The sequence below is a fragment of the Mytilus californianus genome, unplaced genomic scaffold, assembly GCF_021869535.1.
Source record: "Mytilus californianus isolate M0D057914Y unplaced genomic scaffold, xbMytCali1.0.p SCAF_4, whole genome shotgun sequence".
Taxonomy (NCBI): domain Eukaryota; kingdom Metazoa; phylum Mollusca; class Bivalvia; order Mytilida; family Mytilidae; genus Mytilus; species Mytilus californianus.
Genome location: NW_026262690.1, coordinates 110,147,603 through 110,172,241, shown reverse-complemented (window position 1 = coordinate 110,172,241; position 24,639 = coordinate 110,147,603). Strand labels below are relative to the sequence as shown.

Below are 24,639 nucleotides of genomic sequence, written 5' to 3'. Positions count from 1 at the left end.
AGAACCGAAAGTGAACAACTTCTACCTCATAAACGCCATTTTTATGAAATAATATCAGAATTTGAAGCGTACTGGTAACGGAAATACCTTCAGCTTGAGAGTTTTTATTCGTATGAAGTCATTTTTTGCCATGACGTTCATGCACTAAGATCATTCATGAAATGTGGCGGAACTTCGTTTCATTGATTTTTTTACTATATTTCATTTTCCAAAGCGATAAAAACAAATATATAAAAAAAAACGAATATTATATGACAACTTTAAATCATTTTGAATACATTAACTAATTATGAAAATGTCTGACCGCCTTGATATATTTCAAAATAAGTGAACTATTACAGAGAGGCGGGATACACCAAAGGAATATTCAAACTCATAAGTCGATGATGAAATGACAACGCCATAGCAAAAACATACAACCCGAAAACGACCAAAATACAAACAACAGTATACAAAATACAACACAGAAACCTAAAGGCTGAGCAACACGAACTTCGCCAAAATCCGCTGGGTGATGTCAGTTACTCTTAAAGGGCCAGCAGATCCTGCTTCACATGTGGCACCTGTCGTGTATAAACACGATGAAAAGTATAATTCGGTAAAGACACATTCGAGGAAAACAGGATGGGAATGTGATAAAGACAGTTATATATCCGTTGTCAACAGTTTATATTGTTGAAGACCAGAAGTACTATTTATCGCGGCCTCTTCAAATTTCCCTTACATAATAGTTCCTTCAATTACATGTGCAATAGTCAATAATTATTCACGCGAAAAATTATCATTTCGATACCACGAGAATCAAACCAGCATGAAACGAAAGTGTCAATGTTGTCCTTCAGTTTCATTTTTAAAAGGTTTCAATATTCATCAAGGTGTGTTGCCTAACTAAATCAACAAAATGTATAGGTCATGTTATTGTTGAATATATGTTTAAATATTCCATCGCGCTAATTATTAACCATTTATTGCCATAACTAGGCAAGAATGAACAAATAGAGAACAATAAAAAGAATAATATCAAAGTTAAGGACTGACCAATTTTTCCGATTGTTTTTCGGTCGCTGTGGATTCGAATATAGTACGAAAGTAGCGACTGGAGGACACATGTTGTAATTTTCCAACATTAGGCTGTAAGATATATATGATATATAAATAAATGAAAGACAAAAATCATTTTAATTCGGCGATGACTACGCTGTTATTTTATCATTATGAGAACCATTTAGAGGAAATTTACTAATCGATGGAAGCTTGTCTCGATTCTTTGTAAGAGGCAATAAGGTTGACGTAGTTGGCTGTCCTAAATCTTTGATTGGTTGAACTTTCTTCTTCTCATTGCTGATTGGTGGAAGATGGTTTGAAGTTCGCTCATTCTTATTGCTATTTGGTGGAAAATGTTCTGAATTTCTCTCCTTATTAATGCTGCTTGGTGGCAGATTATATAAATGTCCTTCTTTTATATTGCTGTTTGGTTGAAGCTTGTTGGAATTTATCTGCTCGCTATTACTGACCGGTGGAATATTGTTCGATTTGTTTTCATTAGTAGTTCTGATTGGTGGGATATTGTTTGATTTTCTCTGCTTATTTGGTGACACTAATTTTGGTGTCTGACCTACTTTTTTCGGCGGAGAACATTTCTTTATGCATATCAAAACAACAGGAATTATTCCGCCTACAGCAATCAGGCAAACAACACCAATTATGATCCAAACGATATATTTACTTTCATCATCTACAAAACATAAACTATACCTTTAGATAAGTTGCTTTTGTATATGTCTCTTTGACTAAAGTATCATTCAATAGCTATTTCACATTGTTTTTGGAAATCGCTTCAGAGAGATGTTCGAGGCCAATTTATTTTACATATAAAAACGTTGAAGAGCTCATAGAACTAAGTAGACCAAACATATATCAATAGTAAATCCCGGGAAAGAATCAGAGCTATGTATAAGTGAGATACATACCTTTATTTTAAGTAATAACCGATTAGCTGTAAAGCTTACGGTAATATTGAATATATATGAACAACTCGGCTGAAAACGTCCACCTTCGGTGCCATCAACGCAGTGGTAGTAACAACTCACAAAAGATAAAAGACTTATAATTTTGCACGCCAGACGCGCGTTTTGTCTATACAAAACTTACGTCATTTCTAAATCTAAAGTGTTACTGTTTTTTTTTAATTTAAAGAAGGGTGTCACCTAACAATTATATCAAATTCTGCTACGTTATCATCTATATTATATATTCAAATCCTGCTTTCTGTATTTCTGTTAAATTGTAGAACTTACAACTTTCTGTGTTATCTTTTAAAGGTGCAGTTTCTGTTCCACTTGTTTTATGATTAGTGCTGTCTTGTACTTTGGTGACTGTTGAAAATATCCCATTCAGTGTCTCTAAAGATTTAAAATGAAATACGTTTTAGATGCATTATCAGTGGACGTTTTAAAAGAATCAATGACTTTTTAAAGACAAAAAACACATTGATATAAAAAAGAGGCGAAAGATACAAAGGGACATTGAAACTCACAAGTCAAAAATAAACTGACAACGCTATGGCAAATTACGAAAAAATACCAAAAACACAAATAACAGTATTCAAAACACAACACAACATAAAAAACAAAAGAATGGGCAACACAAACCCCATCAAAAACATGGGGTGCTCCGAAATGGTAAGCCAATCTTGATACACAAGTGGCACCCGTTGTGTTGCTCATGTAAGTACAAACTCTATGACAAGTCTAATTCGACAGGTCACATTTGAGGACATGGACTCATCTGCTAAATAACAATTAAGGTTGTTGATGTGTAATAATATAATCAATCTTCATTTGATGTACCTAAATACTCGGAGCAACCACTTGAGTAAATAAAAAAGGGAAAAAAGCATGCAAAACTATGAAACCAAAAGACGTTGGTAACTGGATTGTATGCATAACTACAAATGGCAAATAATATCAATGGTTAAACATTGTTAAATTGTTATACTCTCGTAATAATAACATAAACGGTACCAATTTTTCTGCACCAGATGCGCATTTCGACAATCAATGTCTCTTCATTGATGCTCAAGGCCAAAATATTTGAAAATCCAAAGCTTATTAAAAAGATGAAGAGCTATAAACCAAGAAGGATAAAAAACTATAGCCAAAGCTGGGCAAGGAATCAGAGCTTTGCATGAGGGAGATACATTTGTAACTTATTATCACATTTTCTGAATTACTTATGGAGATATCAATACATATGTATGCATTATTTTATAAATTGAAATTCTTTATTCTTTAATAAATAGGCCGAATGGGTTTTCTGTGTCGTAAATTCCTTTTTAAGTTTGAAGATTTTTTACTAACCAACAACCTGTAATTTTTAGGTAATTTTGGTTTTTATTTTCACTTAACAAAATGGGGATAAATGTAACTATTTCATTTTTTTCAAGTCTAGTGCGTGTGTGATTTTGAATTGTGCATCTGGCAAATTTTCTATTCAATGTAAAAATTAATGGTTGGAAAGATCTTGTAATTAACGTTCGCTTTCAGGATGAATCAAAGATTACAAATAGTTTCACTTCTTTTATGCATAATAGGTAAATTTAAATTGTTATATTTTTTATCATAAGAAACATTAGAAAAAAGAGAAATATCGTAAAAATACATGAGTAAAAGTTCACTATAGGAAATAAACAATGAATATCAACAATAATGCTTGTATTGTTGTGCTTTGCTGTTTCCTGTCGTCGATACGATGTATTTCACTTATCTAATCCTACATGTTCCTATCTTCAATGCAACATCATTAAATGCGATTTACTACTATGTGCCAATTGTAGAAATATATATCTGCTAACCATTAAACCAACCCGTTTCATCCAAGTTTATTTTGTCATGTTTTCTTGGTTAATGTTTAGGTCGAGTGTGTAGAGTTAAGCACGTTTTGTGAAGAGGCATTTTTCAGTTTTTTCACTGGTCAAAGTTATGTTTGTGTCCCTCCGATGTGTACTGTGATAACCCTTTAGCACATTACCATTTACTACGAATTTAGGAGTTGTAGTGTAACTACCAATGACACAACTATTCAATATAGCGCATAAGCAACTGTAGGTCACCATATGGTCTTTATCAATGAGCAAAACACATACCGCATAGTAAGCTCTGAACGGACCCGACATGAAAAAATCTAAAAACATTCAAACCGGACAACCAACAAATATGACAGACATGCACCAACGACTCGAACTGAATTATATGCTCCTGACTTTGGACAGGCACTTGAAGAAATTGTAACGAGGTTATTCAAATGTGTGAGTGCAGTGGGCCAGTGTTGTAATAACAATACATAAGACAACTTTTTTGGCGTAAATATCTTTACAAAATAAAAATGTTCAAATGCATCAAATGTTTTAATTTACAAACAAAAGATACATACTTGTACTAGACTGTCTGGCCGTCGAATCTGGCCCAGAAGTTGGTTTATCTGTGTTTTGGGTATCGGACAATGTAACTGTAATATATCATATGTAAATTTGATTTCCTTAATGATACCGTGGGCAACATATTGTAGTTAAATCAGTGAAATGTAACAAACAATTTCGCTTCAAATATGTCACCTGAACATACTAGTATTTAAATTCAATCAAAATGTAAGATGTAACAAAATATTTTACTTTACTTCATTGCAAAATTGTTTTCAATTAATTTTAAATACATGTGTGATACATGTGTCTATCAATTTCGTCATCGTCCTTCTACACAACTTATTCATTTTCAATTTGAATTGAAAATAGTTTTTCCTTTTCTCAGACTTTTAATATTTAACAAACAAAAAAAATGATGATCGTACGCAAAATGTGTGTGCCATATTTAGTACACTGGAGAACAGTTACAAATCGTTTGTAAGCGCAAAACATCATACAAATCAGTTAAACCACATTGCCTACCATTTACAGGTTGCGTAGTGGTTCCATATAAAGTCAAAGACCATGAATCTAATGTCACTGAAAATTAAAAAACAAAAACATATAATAAAATTGAGAACGGAAATGGGGAATGTGCCAAAGAGACAAAAAATCCGACCAAAGAGCACAAAACAGCCCAAGGCCGCCAATGGGTCTTTAACACAGCGAAAAAATCCCACAAAAGAATTCATATGATGTTCCTATAATTTGAGTTTCAAATATAAAAGATTCTGCTGGTGACTTTTTAAAAGTACTTCAATTGTATTTTTTTTATTCTACCCCAAGAGTGATTTGGGGAAACATATGGTCGCTTTGGTCTTCCTCCAAACGGCATTTAAACCTTTGCCAAAGTGGGGTGTCCGTTTGGCTGTGCGGGATGTACAGGTACGCAGCGACGTCCGGTCAGAATGGGGATGTAAAATTCGATGTTTATTGAAAGAGAGTGCCATGCAACAACTCTTTGAGAGGTCCATATGCTACCTGCTGCAAAGCTCAATTTCTGTCCTTATGCAATTTATCCTCATCTTTTAGTGGAAGTCCAAATTGCCTGCCCTTTATACCCGTCGACCCCTATTACATGACCTTCCTTTTGTATGTAATATTATTTTGTTCAACATGAACATGTATGAACTATTTGCCACTGTACGTTAAGCAATGCAACCAACATTCAGTACAATTATTTTATTCTATTTTGTCGACATTCGAGTCTTGGTTAAATTCTTTTTTTATTTTAAAGGGATGAGTAGTGCACCTACTTTTCGGAGGTACCTGGTTTGGTTTTTTTCTTGGATAGCAATGTATGTTTAGCTATGTATTACACGTTAGAATATTTGTATAAAGAATCAATATTAGTACCAAAAAAGTCAATAATCAAAGACCTAACTGCAATGTTCAATTGGTAACATTAAATATTGCTTCTATATTTACGAGCTATTTATAAAGTACATTACCGTACAAATAATTAGGATGCTACATCCCATTAGCCATTATGGCATATGTTTTCTATACTGTTATGGCCACAAAACCAGAAACTTGTATTTATTACTTTTTTTGGAAAGGGTTATAGATACTGAATGGTAAATTAAAGAGATTTTAAATTGTAGTCATGAATGCATATGCTGATTTTTTATTTACTGCTGATAAAATTGAAATGATTAAAAGCTTGGAAGTTGCAGAATTTGTTTGATGGTGTTGTTGAACATGTATTAAAAGTAAAGTTGAATTATTTTTGTCTAGCCTGCTAAATGTGTATTTCCCTTACTCACCAACAGAATGACCACCAGCTGATCCGAAATATAAGTTCCATGATCCGATTGGGTTTTCCCACCAAAAATGCACTGACATAAAAGTCCATGAAAGTGAACCTGCGTCAACGAATTTATTAGCGTCATTGATCCTTACATGTAGTAAATTACTGTAAGTAGCACTAGGTGATAATAAGAAAATTTCCGTCACACCACGGTAACTACTGTAGGAAAATGTGATATCAATAGTCACGTGTTCAAGGAATCTAATTGGACAATCAGTTGTCACTTCTATCTTGTCTGTTGAAAGCGCTTCACCGGATGTTTTCCTGTAGTTAAACCAGAACAACTGATTTGGAATTACAATGTACAATGATTGACTGTATTTGTTAAATGCAACAAAAGTCCAAATAAAGTTAGTAAAGCATGCAACAGTTTGTTAGTTTGTCTAAATAGTTCAAGATTGTTTAACCATAACGCTTCTGGTTATAAAAAAATAAAATAAAAATACATCACTTCAAGGCAAATTAAAAAGGGGTGAACTTTTCTTTCTCATTTTATAAGCAAGTGCTTTTGTTTATTGCGTATTTGTAACGGAAATCTAAAATTTGGGTGTTAGTGTCTTGGCAATGCATATGTGTGTGATAAATATCTAAAATACTCAAAGCATACTATTCGTATCTTCCCCTCTCACACTCCCCCAACAACAACAAAAATAAAAAAACGCAATAGGTTTTATCAAATTGATATGGATTATTTGATAAACCGTCATCTAAAAAAAAAATTATGGAAGGAAGCCAGTAATTAACTTACAAAGATGGATTTCTTGTTATAGTAGTATATGTCTGTTGAGCCGGTACTGTAGTCCAAGATTGAGCTTGTGTTACCATAGCAATGGCGTTCATTAAACCAAATCCTAGTACCAAACTGACTGAAAAACACTCACATTACTATGACTAACAGTCAAATTATATGTCCAGAATTTGCTTAAACAAAAGTGCTGGACTTGTTTTATATTATCACTTTTAAAAGAAAAATGTTTGAATCAGTGTAAAGAATTTGCATCCAATTAATTGCTGAAACATATATTATAATAATTGAAACAGGATTACGTAATGCATTTCACTAAGTTTTGACAATTGACAGCTCATATACTTGACATACATGTACAGTACTCAGTAACTGTTTCTTAACAATCTGTCAAAACTTTAGTTAAATCAATTTTTTTATCAACTACTATTTTATTAAACACGAACATCTTATTTTCAACCACCTTTATAAAAAATACATATAACGTTCCGTTGCATAGGTGACGTTTTTAAACAGAATGCACTCATATACTAATAATCCTACTATTTTTACTAATATTTTTACTATCTTTTTCTGATTATTTGTCCATTAAACGACATCACAACAAAGAAGTTGCGCTGATGAACATCATGTCAGTTTTTGACAAGACACCGAACAAGATCCTGATAAACATGTCCCTATTGAAAGAATCGGTTACTGATTCATTTTCATTGGTGAAATCAACTTTAGAAATAATTTCCTTTTTTTAGATCTGTTATGCATGTGCGAGTTCCAATACTGTTATTAACAACACAATAAGGTGCACTTTATCTAATAATTGTGAGGCTTAGAGAAATAACTGACCGAGGACCGATGTTTCCACATCTATCTTAACCTGATGCGTGATGGCGGTTGTAGGATTTTCCGGAGGTGTTTCAGTTGACCATTCACCTTATAAAGAGCCAGAATATTTATTAACTGAAACAACTTACCATGAGATCTAGAACAAGATGAATTGAAGAAATCAATACGGGTTTATATGTAAATCGTCTCTCAATTAATAAATTTTGAAATTATAAAGAAACCAAGGTTTCAACTTCCTCAGGCAAAGTTGACCTTAGATGGATTCGGCTCTTTTATGTCCTTTTTGGTCATACAGCTCTTCAACTGTTTCGGTCCTTATACATCCTTGGCTTTCAGATATTCGGCTTTGAGCTTTCCTGGTAAATCCAGAAAAGTGCTTCGGACGCATTAATTTTATAACGTGTTATTTTCATTTTTTTCAATCAATCAACAAGTTTTTAGATTTATAGGTGCTTAGGTTTTTTGGTTCATGTTTTTCTTTCCAAAGTTTAATTCTTACATTTTTAACTGAAAGGCATTGAGACAAGCGCTTCGATGCATTTTTTTTTCATATTTGAGTACATGTTATTTTTTGGATAGCTATGACTTTTTGTAGATAAATCCTGTTTCATAACTCTTGACCTTATATAAATTTGGCTATTACTTTTGTGTCCTTTTTGGTCATATAGCTCTTCAACTATTTCGGTTCTTATACATCCTTGGCTTTCAAATATTCGACATTGAGCGTTTCTGATGAGGTATATCAAGAAAAGCGCGTCGGACGCATGAAATTAATAAAGTGTTGTGTTCATGTTTAGTAATCTACATATTGGTTTTTGGATTCCATTCTCAATTTTATTTTGGAGCCGCATCTTGTGTCGTTGACTGTACCACGATATATTACATAACTATCTTATTGTTTTCCTTGCTTATTGAGTACTATGTTGGATTAATAATAATTACATTCTTTGTTGGCCCCGTTTGTTGCCCAATCACCAATAGTATCGTTAAAACCATTCCTGGATGATGTAAATACAATAAGATGTTGAATGTCTCTCCATGTTAAGTCTGGACTTCAACAAAAATTGATAGTTTATTTAATATTAACCAAAAAACAAGGGCTACAAACAAAGTTTATAGAGACAGATAAAAAGCAGGTAATGGCATGCTATTAAATAAACATATGAATGACAATATATCAAAATAAGGCCAATTTGCAGTTCTAGCAGTTTTCCTAATCTATAAGAAGTTTGAAGCCCTGAAGCAAACATGTAGGAATATATTTAGAGATATAGATACTGATATAAAAATAAGTCTTTTGAATTTCTTGCCCAGTACAAAATTTAAATAGCGGGCAAAGTAAGAATTTGCAAATTAAGAAACGAGGTGATAGCAATTAAGATGGCAATGTAATGGCCGAACAAAAAAAAACATTGAGCAATTTTTTGTTTTTTCTTTTTGTACAAAAAACGAACAGTGGGATAAAACAATAAGAAATATTTTCAAAAAAAGTAAACTCAACTTGTTTTTTTTTTAACTACAAACATGTGTGGGTAATCATTATCGAAAACCGAAACACAATTTGTTTGCCACTACACGTTCTCTAGTGCTTGGAACTACTGATTATACTTTCCAGTGTATCTGTCTCATTATGATCATCAATGACCCACTGCTATTAGTAACCCTTTTAGTCATTTAGTTCATAACGTGTCACGGTATAAATATGTATCCATGTCTTTCTAATATTTAGACTTGAACGTTCCCTATGAAGGCAAACCAAAATAAAGCGCTTCGGACGCACGAATTTAAGACAGTGTTATTTTGAATAATGCTAGTTTAATTAAAATGACACAAAACAATTTTTTTGGAAAATACATAAACGATTCAAGGTCGCTAAATATTCGACAAAGATGTAATTTAAGTATGTTTAAAATTATTAAACGATAAAATATATGTCATATCATAATCTTACTTGGCTTGTAAGGCGAGCGCAATAATCCCAGTTGCAATCGGTGTGGAAAACGAAGTTCCTTGAACATTGTCCTCAGAACACTCTGAAAATATAGATGTTGTGATCTGAAAACATAATGTATAGATATAATACAATGATTAAGATATCATTCCCGCATATATTTTACTTCAAATTATGTCAAAAACAAATCTTCGAGGTAAGCAAAATGGAATGCTTAAAAAGAAAATGTTGGGATATAATGATATAAATGTAACTTTTTTCTTTGAGTGATTCTTTTTGCTAAAAAGTGGCAAATATGTCATATATTTTCAAGACGATAAAACATTAACAGTTAGTGCAATAAGGAGGTTCTGCAAAGTAGGCCGATCTTTGTATGCCCTCTCCGTCACCGGAGGGGGGCATTAAGGGTTTCCCTTGTCCGTCCGAACGTACGTCCCAAAATTGATTTCCGTTCTCTTACTTTAGTTTGTCTCAACAAAATGTTATGAAACCTATACACAATGCTTATTACAACAAAACACAGATTATGTTCAAATTTTGGTGGCGTCACTTTTACCGTTCTTTAGTTATGCCCTTTATAACGTTATATGCAAGCTGGGGCATCACCTGTCTCCCATGGACATACATGAATGCACTGTTTATTTAAGCACAGATTTACACTAGGCTACAAAAAGATCACATATTTGTTTGGAGAGTCAGGCACTCTATCTACACTAGACGTCAACGTCCCTATTCCGAACCGTGGTAGATGTGTATTTGTACACCTAGCGGCCATATATTCCAGGCAACCACGTGGGTCCTATATGACTGTTTATATCTAAGTTGTTTTATTTAAGTTGTTCAGTGATAAAGTCGCTGTTCCTGCTTCAAAAAAAAAAAAATCCCACAGTATGACAAAGAGTTTAAAGATTTCAAGATTCAATTACACAAACACGAAATAATTCTTTTTAGGGGGGATTTTGTTTTATTTTTGTTTTACTTCCGTTTTTGCTACCTACTTTTCCTTTATACTCAGATTTTATTCGCGGCATATCGTTCATTCATAAGAATATATTCTTTGTTTATGTTTTTTCTGTCATATTTTTTAATAATGTACTAGTAATTAATTCACAAATATTAGGAATATGTGGTATGCATGCCAACAAAACAAATCGACCGAAGACGCAAACTTAACGAAGTGTAAAACAATCCAAACGAGAAAACCAACGGCCTTGCTTGATTTATGCTCAAACAATGAACGAAAAACAAATGACAGACAGCAACCAACGGCAGAGAATGTATTTAACGGTCTTACCAAATATCTATCTTGCTCACTCCCGCCATATGTTGCGGCAAGTGCGGCTGCGCAGACTTCTGAGTACCATGCATTTTGTCCTTGTTGTACACTTGTTATTCCTATAGTATAGATGCTGTTTACATATCCATCGGCGTTACAATTATCTTGTGGCCCACCGTTGCCAGCTGCCCACGTGTAAATGACGCCTTTTCCATTTCTACCCTGTAATTAAGAAAAGCATTTTGTATAAATCATCTCACAAGCAATGATAACAGTTTTGTGCAAACCTTCCCACAGTCAACGATAGTAATAATAATTAACTATTCAGGCCAACTGCATATTAATTGAACTACTTTTCAATCTAGAAGTCTGTTTTATTCTATTCGATTGTGTCAAGATTTCACAATTTATATTACTTTAATCAAAATGATAAATGTGGAACTAAGTAAAAAGCGACTCTTTTCACAAAAAATCTTTTGATTAAAACTGATCGTAAGTCCCAAGTCAGGAGCATGTTGTTCCGTGGTTGTCGTTGGTTCATGTCTGTCATATTTGTTTTTCGTAAATTGTTTTGTTATGAATTAGACCGTTAGTTTTCTCAATTAAGTTGTTTGGTATTTTTCATGTCGGGGCTATTTATAGCCGACTATACGGTATGGGTTTTTCTCGTTGTTGAAGGCCGTACGGTTGCCTATAATTGCTTACATGTACATCTACTTCATTTGAACTTGGGTGGATAGTTGTCTCATTGGCAATCATACCGCATCTCCTTATTTTTATATAAATTGAAATGTGTATGACTTACGAGTATTTTCACTCCTAAAATTTTGTTGGAAAAGAGCCTCTGATTTTTTTTGTAAATTATTATTACAATTCTTGTTTTAGTGATTTCTTGATACGGTCGTTTTAACAATTATAGCAAGACCTTAACACCACAAACTAAAGTCACAAATCTTTCCGATATAAATCAGATAGGTTTGGACGTGATGGAATACGTTTGACTGTAAGTGGAGTAAAAATTATATTAAAGGGGTAGGAAGTATGCCTTGCTGCATGCAACCTACAGTTCCTACTATAAAATAATAACAGGCTTGTTTCTGTTAAAAAGTATAGTATTTTACCAACTTGAGGATTTTTTTTCTTCCAACCGATATTGCTTTTTTCTGTTAAAAAAGTATAGTTTTTTTACCAACATGAGGATTTTTTCTTCCAACCGATATTGCTTGCGTATCAATACATCCGGGGATCCTGAACAGCCAATCGACCAACCGCTTTAAATCTGAGAATGGAGCGTACTCCTGGTAGGGAAGAACTATTTACAATACGTTTGCAATGTGATTGACAAAGGTTGACGTACATGGTATGCACCAATAAAGATAGAAAAATTAATACTATGCAAATAAATTAGCTGACATAATTTCAATGAATTGATTGATGATTAATTAAACCCTACATCATCGCATAAGGATATATCGTGGCGTGATAAATTAGCTGACATTATTTCAATGTTAACATATTTGCTCACATTTGTAACTCCTTCTTGTATTGCAGATTTAGTCAAAACTCCGGGATCCCAAAAACCATACCCATCAGTTGGTCCCCAACTGTTAGAATATATGTCTACTTTATCAATACAATGACTAAGAGCCTGTGCCTCTTGTGAATCTGTAATTCCATTACTACCAATTAGTCGTACACCTTAATAAAGAAATTTACCATCTACTAATATATATGTTGCTATATATATATGCTAGTTTTGCAATAGTTTTATGATTGTAGGATAAACTGATATATATGTACAGTATATACTTTTTTTGTTAAAATATTGTACTGTGTTCTAAAACACTATCTAACAAAATTGAAACTACATGGGTTTAGCGTCCTGTTTATTACTTTTTTATGAGTACATAAAGTTGAGCCTCCCTCAGACAAGGCTGACATAAAACCGTTCCATTTTTTTTTCTTTTCGTGGTACTGTTTGTTTCACAAAATCACTTCCTCTGCAAATCCAGATTTACATTGTAATTTGAAGGTTTTTTATATAGTGTTGATTCAATACATGTCCACAATTTAAACAGAAAATATATCACAAAACTGAATTCGTCAACAATTTGACAAGACTGGTAAACTTCACAAGCATTTGCAAAATTTAAATGCATTTTTCGAATCGCCGTTAACAAGTTCCCTGTTTTTGTAGCTTATTACCCATAAATTGAGATTGTGTTTCTCAACAGAATATGATTATATTTCATGAAATCATTACAGAAGTTTGATTTACTAGTTTACCTATTATTTTACAAGCGTATGCCACTCCTACAATACAATCATTGTTATCTCTTTCTGCCGCTATCAAACCTGCCACATTTGTACCATGACTGAAATATATTTAGATACTTAATATGTGTATTTATTATTCGACACAAAATATTTACATGTCGTTGGCAACACAAGGAACGGTACTCTTTAGTGTAAACAAATTTTTTAAAGAAATCGTTATGTATAGTCACAAGAGTAAATAAATACGAAATATACCAGTAATTCAATAATTGGGATGAGGAAATAAGAGCAGTGCACTTTTATAAATCAATCTCTACTACGATAATTTGATCAAGAATTGCTTACATTTCCAAATTGCCTGACTATTTTAAGTATTGACTATCTTTAATTTTTGCTTAATATTTTGTGGATCTTTGTTTGTATTGTCTCCCTTTCTGTCATTCTCTTATCTGTTTTTATCATTATATGGTATCTCCTTATTTTTGTAATACGTGTATATATTGACTTTGGTTTTACTGCTTAGAATATTTTGTTATATATAAAAATAAGGAAATTGTGGGTGACATCCAAAATGAACTAGAGAGATGATCTAAGTGATAACAGATACAGATAACTTCGCCAGGATCGAGCAACTGAGAGATTCATGAATTTTTAGTGGTTCAAAAGATTCCATTAGAATTTTCATCAATTTTTAAAAGGATTCTTAATTTAAACACAAGTTTTGAATAGGATATATAAGATGTAAGCATTTGTTGAAATGTATTTTATTGAGTGACAGAACATCATCAATATATCTGAAAGTGAAATTAAAGAATTTGCAGGAAACATTTATTAAGATTTCAATGAATTTCGAAAATCGATTTTCGATTTAGTATATGTTTATTTTTCCAACAATCAAGTACCAAAAACTCTGGAACGGTAAGAGTGAAAACGACAAAAAATCGAACTCAACCTATTTTAGTGGTCCAAAACATTCCCTTAAAATGTCAATAATTTTAAAAGCGGTACTCCAATTATCACCTGGAAACCGAAATATTTTGATTTTTTCCATTAATCAAATTCTATTATAGCTCTGAAACGGTACGGATGAAAATGATGAAAATCACATCCAACCTGTCTGTAGTGGACCAAAACAATTCCTTAAAATTTCAATGAATTTCAAAAAGCGATTTTCTATTTAGTATCTGGATATTTTTCAACAATCAAGTACCAAAAACTTTGGAACGGTAAGAGTGAAAACGACAAAAAATCGAACTCAACCTATTTTAGTGGTCCAAAACATTCCTTTAAAATGTCAATAATTTTAAAAGCGGTACTCCAATTATCATTTGGAAACCGAAATATTTCTATTTTATCCATCAATCAAATTCTATTATAGCTCTGAAACGGTACGGATGAAAATGATGAAAATCACATCTAACCTGTCTGTAGTGGACCAAAACAATTCCTTAAAATTTCAATCAATTTAAAAAAGCGTTTCTCTATCTATCATCTGGAAACCACAATTGTGACGGACGGATATCATGATTCCTAAATACGCCCTCTCTGTCTAGCGGGGTTATAAAACCATAGATGATGAATGATAGGGGATCATAATTGAATTTAATAAACATGTTCTCGTCTGTTTATGCATGTAATATTTGCCGCTGAAAGTTTGGAACCAATCAATAAACATCATAATCACCGTCATTGCCACCAATTGGAAGGACGTTTTCATTAAATAATCATTTGAATGCATACAGTATACCTTAAAAGGGAACTGATGTATCAAGTTATTTCAACAGTTCTATGATATAATGATACTTTTTTTACTTGTAATTATTCTGATCAAACTTTCGACAAGTTGTGTTCGAAAAACGTACCTGCTTCCATTTGGAGGCATTGGAGAGTCGTCCCAATCCTGATAGTCATAGTCATTAAGTTTGTCCTAAAACACAAAATTATGTACAGTCATGTATTTTATGTAAGCATTGAAAAGGTTGTTTGTAATTTATCATGTTAGTGTCATTTTTGAAAATTCAACTAAATGCTGTTGAATCAGTTCTATAATTATCTTTAAATTTTGAACTTCCTCACTAAGAATGGTTTTTCAATTATTTTGTTCTTCAAATACTTAATGTTTCATTATAAGTATTGTACTTCTTAGCAGAGGTTATAAAATCATAAGTTCATCGTAAACCTGCCTTTTTTATTGAATGTGCAATATTAACAATGTCTGCTACAAGTTTCAATCAAACCTTTACTGAGTTTTTTACAGACATGTTACGACTACACCAGCATCAAAATATCTGGAAAATTATCGTCGTCGTTGTCGTCGTCGTCGTCGTCGTCGTCTTCATCATCATCATCATCATCATCATCATCATCATCATCATCATCATCATCATCATCATCATCATCATCATCATCATCATCATCATCATCATCATCATCATCATCATCATCATCATCATCATCATCATCATCATCATCATCCATTATCCTTCATCATCATCATCATCATCATCATCATCATCATCATCATCATCATCATCATCATCATCATCATCATCATCATCATCATCAAGAAAGACTTTGAACACACCACGTTTGCGTCTAGATCCGTATGATTTGTCTGTAAACCGTCATCGAGTATTGCAACCGTTATACCACTTCCGTTGTATCTAGCACTCCAAGCCTCACCAACTTGCATTGAAGGATACACGTCTTCATTCTAAAAACATCAATAAAACATCAATAAAACGATTTACGAAATATGATGTCTTATGCGACATGCAACCAAGATACATAATATTCCTTATTCTCTGCCGTTTTCAGAAACTTTGATAAAGTCATTCCATAACGATCAATCAAGCTGTGATGGTGTAGGTAAAAGATATAAAAGTTCACTCGATTTTTATTGTAGTTTTGTTTTGATCTACACTCTCGTCGGAGTTTAACACAGATTGAATAAAAATAAACATTTTTTATAGACAGCAACTCTTCAAATACAGTACTTGAATTCCTTAATTGAAACAATCATTCATTCCAAAATATACAAGTTTGTTCCGGCCACTTATTATTCTGTTGTACAGTTGATTTATCAGCTTTGCTTATGCCATATTTTATGTCAGTTTTGAGATATGAATATTTGTGAACTCTCCATTCAACTTAAGATATTGTCCTTTTATTTATGTGACTCCTCTTAACACCATACACAGCGTCTAAGAAAAGTATTTAAACAGTTAATCGTTAGTTTGTTGACTTAATGATAAGAAGATTGTTCAAAATAAGTTGCAGTCAATATCAGATCTATTAAACAATAATGGAAAACAGGATCGTGATCTTAAGAACAAACAATATGACCTATTCTGTAATCGAACATTGCAATTTCTTTTTAAAAGTAGTATATCATGTATTTCATTCAAATGATGAATTAAATTCTCACCAAATGCCACAAGTTTGTCCATTCTGTGTCTGCTGTCTTTAGTATTCTGTGGTATAGTCTTTCCTGTTGTATATATTCTATCTACAAACGTTAAGCATTTATTTAATTATATTTGTTTATTAATTTAGTTTTTAGACTAGCGTGAAGCTAGTCGGCGTTAATATTCATGAGGCTTCACTTATAACATAATTTTAAATGAATCGGTTCTTGGTTCTATGTTTATTGAAGCATTAACCTTTTCTATTTACTTTCATATCAAATGTTGTTAAAAGACACAGACCTTGCAGAAGACTACAATGTAATAGTTACTTTTTATAATTCATTAAGTAGACGCGGACCGCGAAGAAGACACCCATTGACCTGCCTGTTTGAAACAATATCAAATACATGTATAAACAAAAAAAAACGTTATTTTATCATAATAATCGATAATTATTTACAACTCTTCATCGAACGCTTTATTGAAGGCTGGTCTCATGAATATTAACGCCGGCTGTTATCAACAGCTAGCTTCACACTAGGTACAACCGGCTTAACCGGCCAAGATTACTCTATGTCATCCCGTATGTCATGTAGCAAAACACATAGGTATAAATAATGATAATATTAACAAAAACTAGCAACGAAGGAGTCACCTTACAAACAATTGTTTATTTCACAAAAATGAACAGTTGCATACGTGTGCACTCTTAACTGATGAGGGTCACGTTGGGGGCCATCATTTCTGTATTAGTTAGATATTGAAAAATAATGTCTGTTCATTTCCTTTTGTTCATTATCTTTTCTCTCTATACATGTATAAAATCCGCGTTATTATTTTGTTCGACATTTTTTCTCTTTTTTTTTTAACCACATAAGTCTTTATTCTGTTAACCTCATCCTTATTCTCTCCTTTTTAATACCCAATTTCAAATGCAGTGTTAACCCTTAAAAAGTATATGACAAACTATACTTACTTTTTATCAATGCACAATACCTTTTCAATACAAAATAGTTGAAAACATTAATCTAAATTGACAGGTATCGCTGAATCTCATTGTGGACTGGGAACGTGTAACTGTATTAACATACTATAATATAGTATCGATTCAGATGCTGACCCGAGCGTTCTCAAAGGTATTATCTGTGCAGCAATCAAAGTAAATTATATATAATCATCTGACACGTTTTTTGCATGCCGGATGTCTATTATTGCATATAAGTTCGTAGCTAGTCTAAGATTCCAAGTACGGGAGTGTACCAAAGCCATTTTTAACTCGGTTTTGATTAATACCTTGATTATATGTTTAGGCAAAATATGTATATAATAGATATATATTCAAATTTATGAATGATTATTAAAAAATCTTAATACTTCATACAAAGTGACGAGTTCTAATTTCTATAACTCACATTTGTTATGTACGAAAGTAAACGCAAAACAAAAATCCATTTTAATATTAAGGTTATATATAACACATTTTGTTCATCATCAAAAATGTATGCTTTGACCAGTCATGTTATCGGCTTCAGCCACACGACAGTGGTGTTGTTTATTCACTGTTTCATTTTATACAAATACATACCTCAGGATCCGACCTTATGTTTCTAATATCTGCATAATCTGACTTGAAACCTCTTGAATTTTTTATCTGATCAATTTTGAAAATGAAGTAGAATCTAATACCTATCTGAAACTGGGAAAAAAATGAGGTCTATTGAAGATCATGGCAGAAAAAAAGTATTAATGAAAATCCGGAACTTTAGGGTAAATTCATAAAGGGGGAAGTCCTTAAAACTTGACAAATTCAAACGCTCGACTATATCAACCAACGGAACAAATGGAAACAAGTGTCATATTTGTTGCTTGGTACAGCCATTTTTCGAAATGGTGGGTTAAACCTGGTTTTATAGCAGTGGCAGCAGAATAGCGTATACACATCACTTTTGGGTTCTTGAAAATCGTAAAATTCTTTTACACAGCCGTATGCTTATTTGAACCCTTAGTCCCTACTTCAAGAGGGAATATCATTATGAGGTTTCCCATAAACTTGATAGAAAAATAATTCATAGTGCTGAACAAGTATAATTTTTATGCTTTTCAAAAACGCTTGTCCGACCTTAGCTACTCGTTATTTTTGTTATTGTGAAGGTAAATAATACCACCTTAATTGTGCTTTGAAGTTGCAATATGGAAGATGCAAACTGAGTAAGGCTAGTATACACTATATATTAATCATATCTCGGTAATACACTTATTGTTGTTGAAATTGCCTAACTAGTTATTTCACCACGAATATTTTCATTTTACATTCCCTACCAAAATTACTTGAAATACTGAATATTTATCAAGTTGTAAAGGTTCATGGAAAATCGTCGTTGAAATATTGGCTGAGTACCGAGAACTAGTCATATGCTAGTTGAACAAGAAGGTTCTGCAAAAGGAGTCGACCATGATGTAGGGCCGGACATTTAGACTGCCAACGGAAAATTGTACTTTCTTAGAATTGTTGCAAGGGTTCTTAAACGTGCAAAACCGGACAGACACCACGTTATATGTCGTATCGAATTATAACCCTCCTTCTAATCAGATGTTCATGTGTATTTATTATACATCCCACACACCGCAATGGTCTCTAAAACATATTCTTAGGTTTTAAAGGGATAATATACAAGTGACCACACTTCGGTTGCCCAATCTATTTTTATTTTGAAATAGAAGATTGTACCAGATGTATTAACTTCTCATAATTATTTGAATTTCGATAGTTGTGACTAAGCAGAAAAGTGAACAACAACTTCAGTGAATGTGTTTGTTTGAGTGTACTGTAGTGTTTTCTATTCAAGATTTAAATTACTGCATCAGCGTATCTAGACCCTGAATATCTCGTTTTTTTAAATCGTTTTATCCCATTTGATTTGAAGAGTATAGACTAGAAATACTTCTTTCCAAATGGAAACCGCTGAGTCAATATCGTGGAAAATAGCAAGATATGAAACATACTTTCTTAGTTCAGAAATTACCAAACGAAACTAGAAATATATTTTGCATAGTAAGATAACTGAAAACTTGCACCATTTTATACATGAAGTGTTGTATAATTATTTAAATGCATCTTCTTTATTCTTCTAGTTAATCGATTAAACAGTGTTAGCTTAAATACAACTGTACATGCTTGATACTATCGGTAACGATGCATAATTTAAATCATTTTACAACTTCGTATTAAGGTAATTCAAAACTACGCACTGGGGACTGTCTGGGTATATAAAGTAAACATCAATATCATGAAAAAAGATGATTGCGCATGACTATGTCTTCAAACGGAGTTTTCTTTAAAATTAAATTAATATTGAAACTAAAAAAGAAACGCTACTTAATAAAATCTCTTTATTGTCAACGTTTATATCAATTTAAAAACTTCTTTTGGATAGTCTTTTGTTTTTAAAGTCTATTTTTGTTTTTCTTTATAATTTCATTTAAAATATTAAGGAAAGATGGAATTAAAAAAGAATTATCAAAATGCATGGCTTAAAATATGAATAATAACTGTCATATTCACCAGGATACCAAAATGTGCAAAAATGAAACATAGATAAAAACAGAGGCCTTATTAATGTAGAGCAGGATCTGCTTACCCTTTCGGAGCACCTGAGATCACCCCCCAGTTTTTTGTAGGGTTCGTGTTGCTCGGTCTTTAGTTTTCTAAACAGTGTGATGTGTACTGCTGTTTGTCAATTTATCTTTCCCTTTTTTAGCAATGGCGTTGTCAGTTTTTTTTTTTTTCGATTTATTAGTTTGTATGTCTCTTTGGTATCTTCGCTTCTCTTTTCCAAACAAAACCCTGTACAGGCCTCATTGGAAACGGATCAATCAATATTCTGCACAATAATTTTTATTATATATATTTGTGTTTTTGTATCTGCGTAATCAGAAAATAGTTTTTTTTTTAAGACGAGACTATTAAGAAAGCGGTCACTAAATATCTTCAAACAACTGTTTGTAAGACATTTTCCTACAAACATACCTACATTTGGAAGATTCACGAGGTTTCTCAGAATACTCAGGTACGTGTACATTTACGTTTTATTCATAAACTTAGTCTACGTAACACACAATGATACAACGTTCTCAGTCCAGTCCAATTGATTTTATAAATCTGTTTTTTTTTTTTAAAGGAATACGTTTGAAATCCGAGAGAATACAATCGTTCAAAACACCCTGAAAGTAACCTTTTCAGCAACAAACAATTTTGATTTGATTGGCCCTCAAATATTTGTTTCGACGAGATATTTTAGAAAGATTGGTCATTTGTAATAAGAAAAACAGTATACAAGTATTGCACGAACATATTGAAAATGTATGTAAAGCATCCGCCATTCGACCAATTTACATGTCTAAATTAATCGAATATCGCCTTAAAAAATACAAATCTACCTTTCCAAGTTTTATCTATGTAATTATACGACACATCGCTTTTGGTTACTGTAAATCAAATACACGTATTAACAAATAACACAAGGACGCAAACATACCTTCTCACACGTCATGTGCATGTATTACATGTTGCTATTTGCTTGTTAATTCTTTGAAAACTTTCTAGTTCGGTTTTGTAAAACACGCAATGACTGGAAATTAGGATATTACCAAGTTTGTTGTCCCTTCGACACCAACTATTGCACTCGGCTTCGACTCGAGCAATTGTTGTCTTGTTTAATGATTACAAATTTGCTGCAAACGTATAATCTTTATAACCAGTCAATATGTTATTGGAATATAGTCCACGTGAAAAATGGCATCAAAAGCAATTAGATTTTTACATAACAAAATGCAAAAACTCAATATATAAAAATAAAAGACATAAAATTAATGTTAAACATACCCTACGCTGAAATATATAACCAGTATGGTTTTTGGTAAATCTTTCTACAAATCCATCGGGTTTAGTTGAGTTAACTATTATCTGTCCTGTCAATTCGCCATCCTCTTGTAATGCACAATCACCCAATTTATAAACAATCAAACATGCCAAACAAAATGCAAAGGAAATATTCTTCATCACAAATAATGTTTTTTGTCGTTACTTGTAACGTATATGTTCGTAAAATACATTTTGTTATGAATCGTTCTACTCTGATTTTCTTACTTGGAACATGAGTTGTGTTGTCTTACGGGAATTCAAATGCCTTAACATAATTAGTGGGATGAAATAAACATATCACGATATTTTACATGTGCATAGATTTGATAAATTGGTTGATTGATTGTCGTACGCCGGGAATATTTCTGGCATATCTAAGACGAATAAATACATATATTTAATTATTTGTAGATCGCCTTAGTAGTCTAGTTGTATTATACAGCGTGGACACTTTGAGTGCTGAAGTGCTTGAGTGCTATTTGATGCCGTCTTTGAAATCCTCTTGCTAGTGCTAGTCCTACTTATTTATTTCAACCATCGAGGAAAGACAATAAAAGTCGGCAGGTTGAAGTAAGGATAATGATTAGTAATACGGTTATAGTGTGAACGTTTAACTTACAATGTAGCTATTGCCTTATGAACCATTTCTTCAAAAAACAGTCAGGTTTGCATGTAATCGTTCATAACATATAGAAATATGGTAAAAGATATTTATGTTTAAATTGAAATATTCCGAGCTATAAAAAAATCATTTGTATGCTCATACAGATAGTGACTGGAAATTAAATGATCGGGTTTTCTGCACATTGACCTCGTTAATTATGAGTCGCTAGCCACAATATTAAAGCGCTTTGATTAAAGCTCTTTGATTAGCTTTAGATAGTTCTACTTCTAAATGAAAGACCTCTTTTTTTAATCATCCCACGATCCCAGTAATGAATAGCATTTAAATTCATGTATTTTATACAATGTTTTTAATTTTGTATTTTAGTTCGCTTAGTTAAGTCAGTTTTGGAACTATTAAAAAGGAAGAGTGCTTACATGTTAATAATGAGGGAGGAAGGAGATAAACCTTATATTATACTATTTTTACGAATTTTTAAGAACAAGAAGATGATCAGTTAAAGTCAACGGGTCAGCAACATAACACAACAGATTAACATGCATAGGCATCTATTGACTTTTTCTCAGAAATTTGTTAACCCCCACACCCATACACAAATATTTTCATTCTAATAGTATGTTATTGAACGAGTTCACAAACACGAAAATAAAATTTTTGATGTTAGAAAGCAACTAACAGCCACGTACGTCCATTCCCCAGGACCCAACACGATCGTGTTTCTGCGGTACAGCATAGGACGTACTTATGACGGTTCTCGGCTCAATAAAAGGTCTGGGTGCTTCATCAGGGGTCCTGACCCATTCCATTTAATTTCTTTAAAGTCGGACTAAAGAGCTAGTAAGAAAATCTTCCAAGTTACAATGTCTACTGTGAGCAATAATCATTGGTGGTTTAGGACTTACATTTTTCATCCCGTTGTAATTTTCCATAATGTCTGCGCATCGCTTTATTAGTATCTCGTATTGAAAAGTGAAATTTGGTTATGAATACCAGAGGAATCTGTTTATAAAGAGTGGTTCAAGGCGGAGTAGCTCTGATCTTTCGATGCTGAGAGCAGAATCACAATTGTAGTTTAATTATTTCATTTTCGTTGTAACCTCTTTCTTTCAGGTGTACCTTAAATTCAGAAATAGTTTTCTGCAGGTTCTGATTGTCACTGTTATACCAACAATGTCGTATTGTTTCTCCCTTGATGAATCCTGAAAATACTATAGGATTATGCATTGACAATCTCGGTAAAAACTATAGTAATAGTAATAATAATAAATTCTTTATTTAAACATGTAAACACAGTTAGTTACAATAACTAATCTTCCCTGAGGCCCTCAAACTGATGAGTGTTTGTAGGCTTTTAATATCAAGTCCACCTGTATCCCTAAATTGTGTCTCCTTATCAACGACAGTGTCCAGACATATCATTTCTGTATCCGAAATATTGTATGTAAACTTAAGCAAAGGGTGATGACCATTTGCTATTTCGAAGAATTCTTCAACTTCGTGTCTAGATGAATGGGATCCCATAAAAGCATCATCTCGATACCTTCCGAAGTATAAAATTGCAGTCTGATGTGCATATTTATCCTAAATCTCATTGATTACTTTAAACGCTCTTTTATCGCAAATTTCGGGACTGCATTTGCTACCCATGCTAGCAGCTATACCCTGTCGGAAAACTCTATCGTTAAACTCAAAATAATAGTTATTTAGGACAGTGGATAGTAACGAAACAATTGTTTCATTACTGGGTAACAACTTAATTTGGTAATCCTCTGGTAAGGCATTGTTATATGCCCTTCCAACAGACTGAATGAGTTCAACGAACTCTAAGTTAGTATACATACTAGTGCAATCATATGAAACTAGAAAACAGTCCTGATCAGGACGCAATTCTTTTATTTAATTTATAAAATCAACACTGTCTCGAATACAGGTCTCTTGTCTCTTAACTATTGGGACCAGAAAAATAAATTTGCTCTCTCAGTTGCAGATTTGCACTGGGAGATAATTGATAATTGATCTACACAACGGTAATTCATTTACTAATATTGTTTGAATTTTTATACCTTGTATTACATCATCGTTTAGTTTGTGTAACATAAGCCCCACCGAAAACATATTTAGTCATCAGAATTCAAAGGACGTTTCATGTTATTGCAAGTCTTCGGATTTTAAGCATGATCAGTTTAATGCGTTTTTCTTATTGTTCGATACCTTGATACAAACTATTTTTCACGCGCTTATTGTTCACTAGCTTGAGTCTGGTAAGTATTAGATACAATACAAAGGTAACAAAGAAACAGGCCGGTAACAAGCGTTGCCGGATAG

At 32.7% G+C, this 24,639-nt stretch overlaps 1 protein-coding gene across 1 annotated transcript; it reads right to left on the bottom strand.

Moving 5' to 3' along the window:
• Positions 1-950: 950 nt before the first annotated feature.
• LOC127739101 (neuroendocrine convertase 2-like) lies at positions 951-16,918 on the bottom strand. The gene is made up of 14 exons (XM_052250692.1): positions 16,789-16,918; positions 15,946-16,074; positions 15,224-15,288; positions 13,371-13,459; positions 12,610-12,782; positions 11,103-11,306; positions 9,809-9,912; positions 8,800-8,909; positions 7,018-7,135; positions 6,226-6,533; positions 4,943-4,999; positions 4,432-4,506; positions 2,298-2,402; positions 951-1,735 (listed from the first exon to the last, which is right to left on the bottom strand). The coding sequence occupies exons 2-14, from the start codon at positions 16,051-16,053 to the stop codon at positions 1,194-1,196; spliced, it is 2,058 nt and encodes a 685-aa protein (XP_052106652.1). The 5' UTR covers positions 16,054-16,074; positions 16,789-16,918; the 3' UTR covers positions 951-1,193.
• Between the last annotated feature and the right edge of the window lie 7,721 nt (positions 16,919-24,639).

Excerpts from the sequence above, each read along its gene's own strand:
- LOC127739101 (XM_052250692.1), bottom strand. The coding sequence starts at position 16,053 with ATGCAAGTTGGTGAGGCTTGGAGTGCTAGATACAACGGAAGTGGTATA. Across the intron at positions 9,913-11,102 it reads GTGAGCAAGATAGATATTTG|ATCACAACATCTATATTTTC; the intron begins GTAAGACCGTTA and ends TTATGTTTTCAG. Across the intron at positions 1,736-2,297 it reads AAAAGATAACACAGAAAGTT|ATGATGAAAGTAAATATATC; the intron begins GTAAGTTCTACA and ends TATGTTTTGTAG.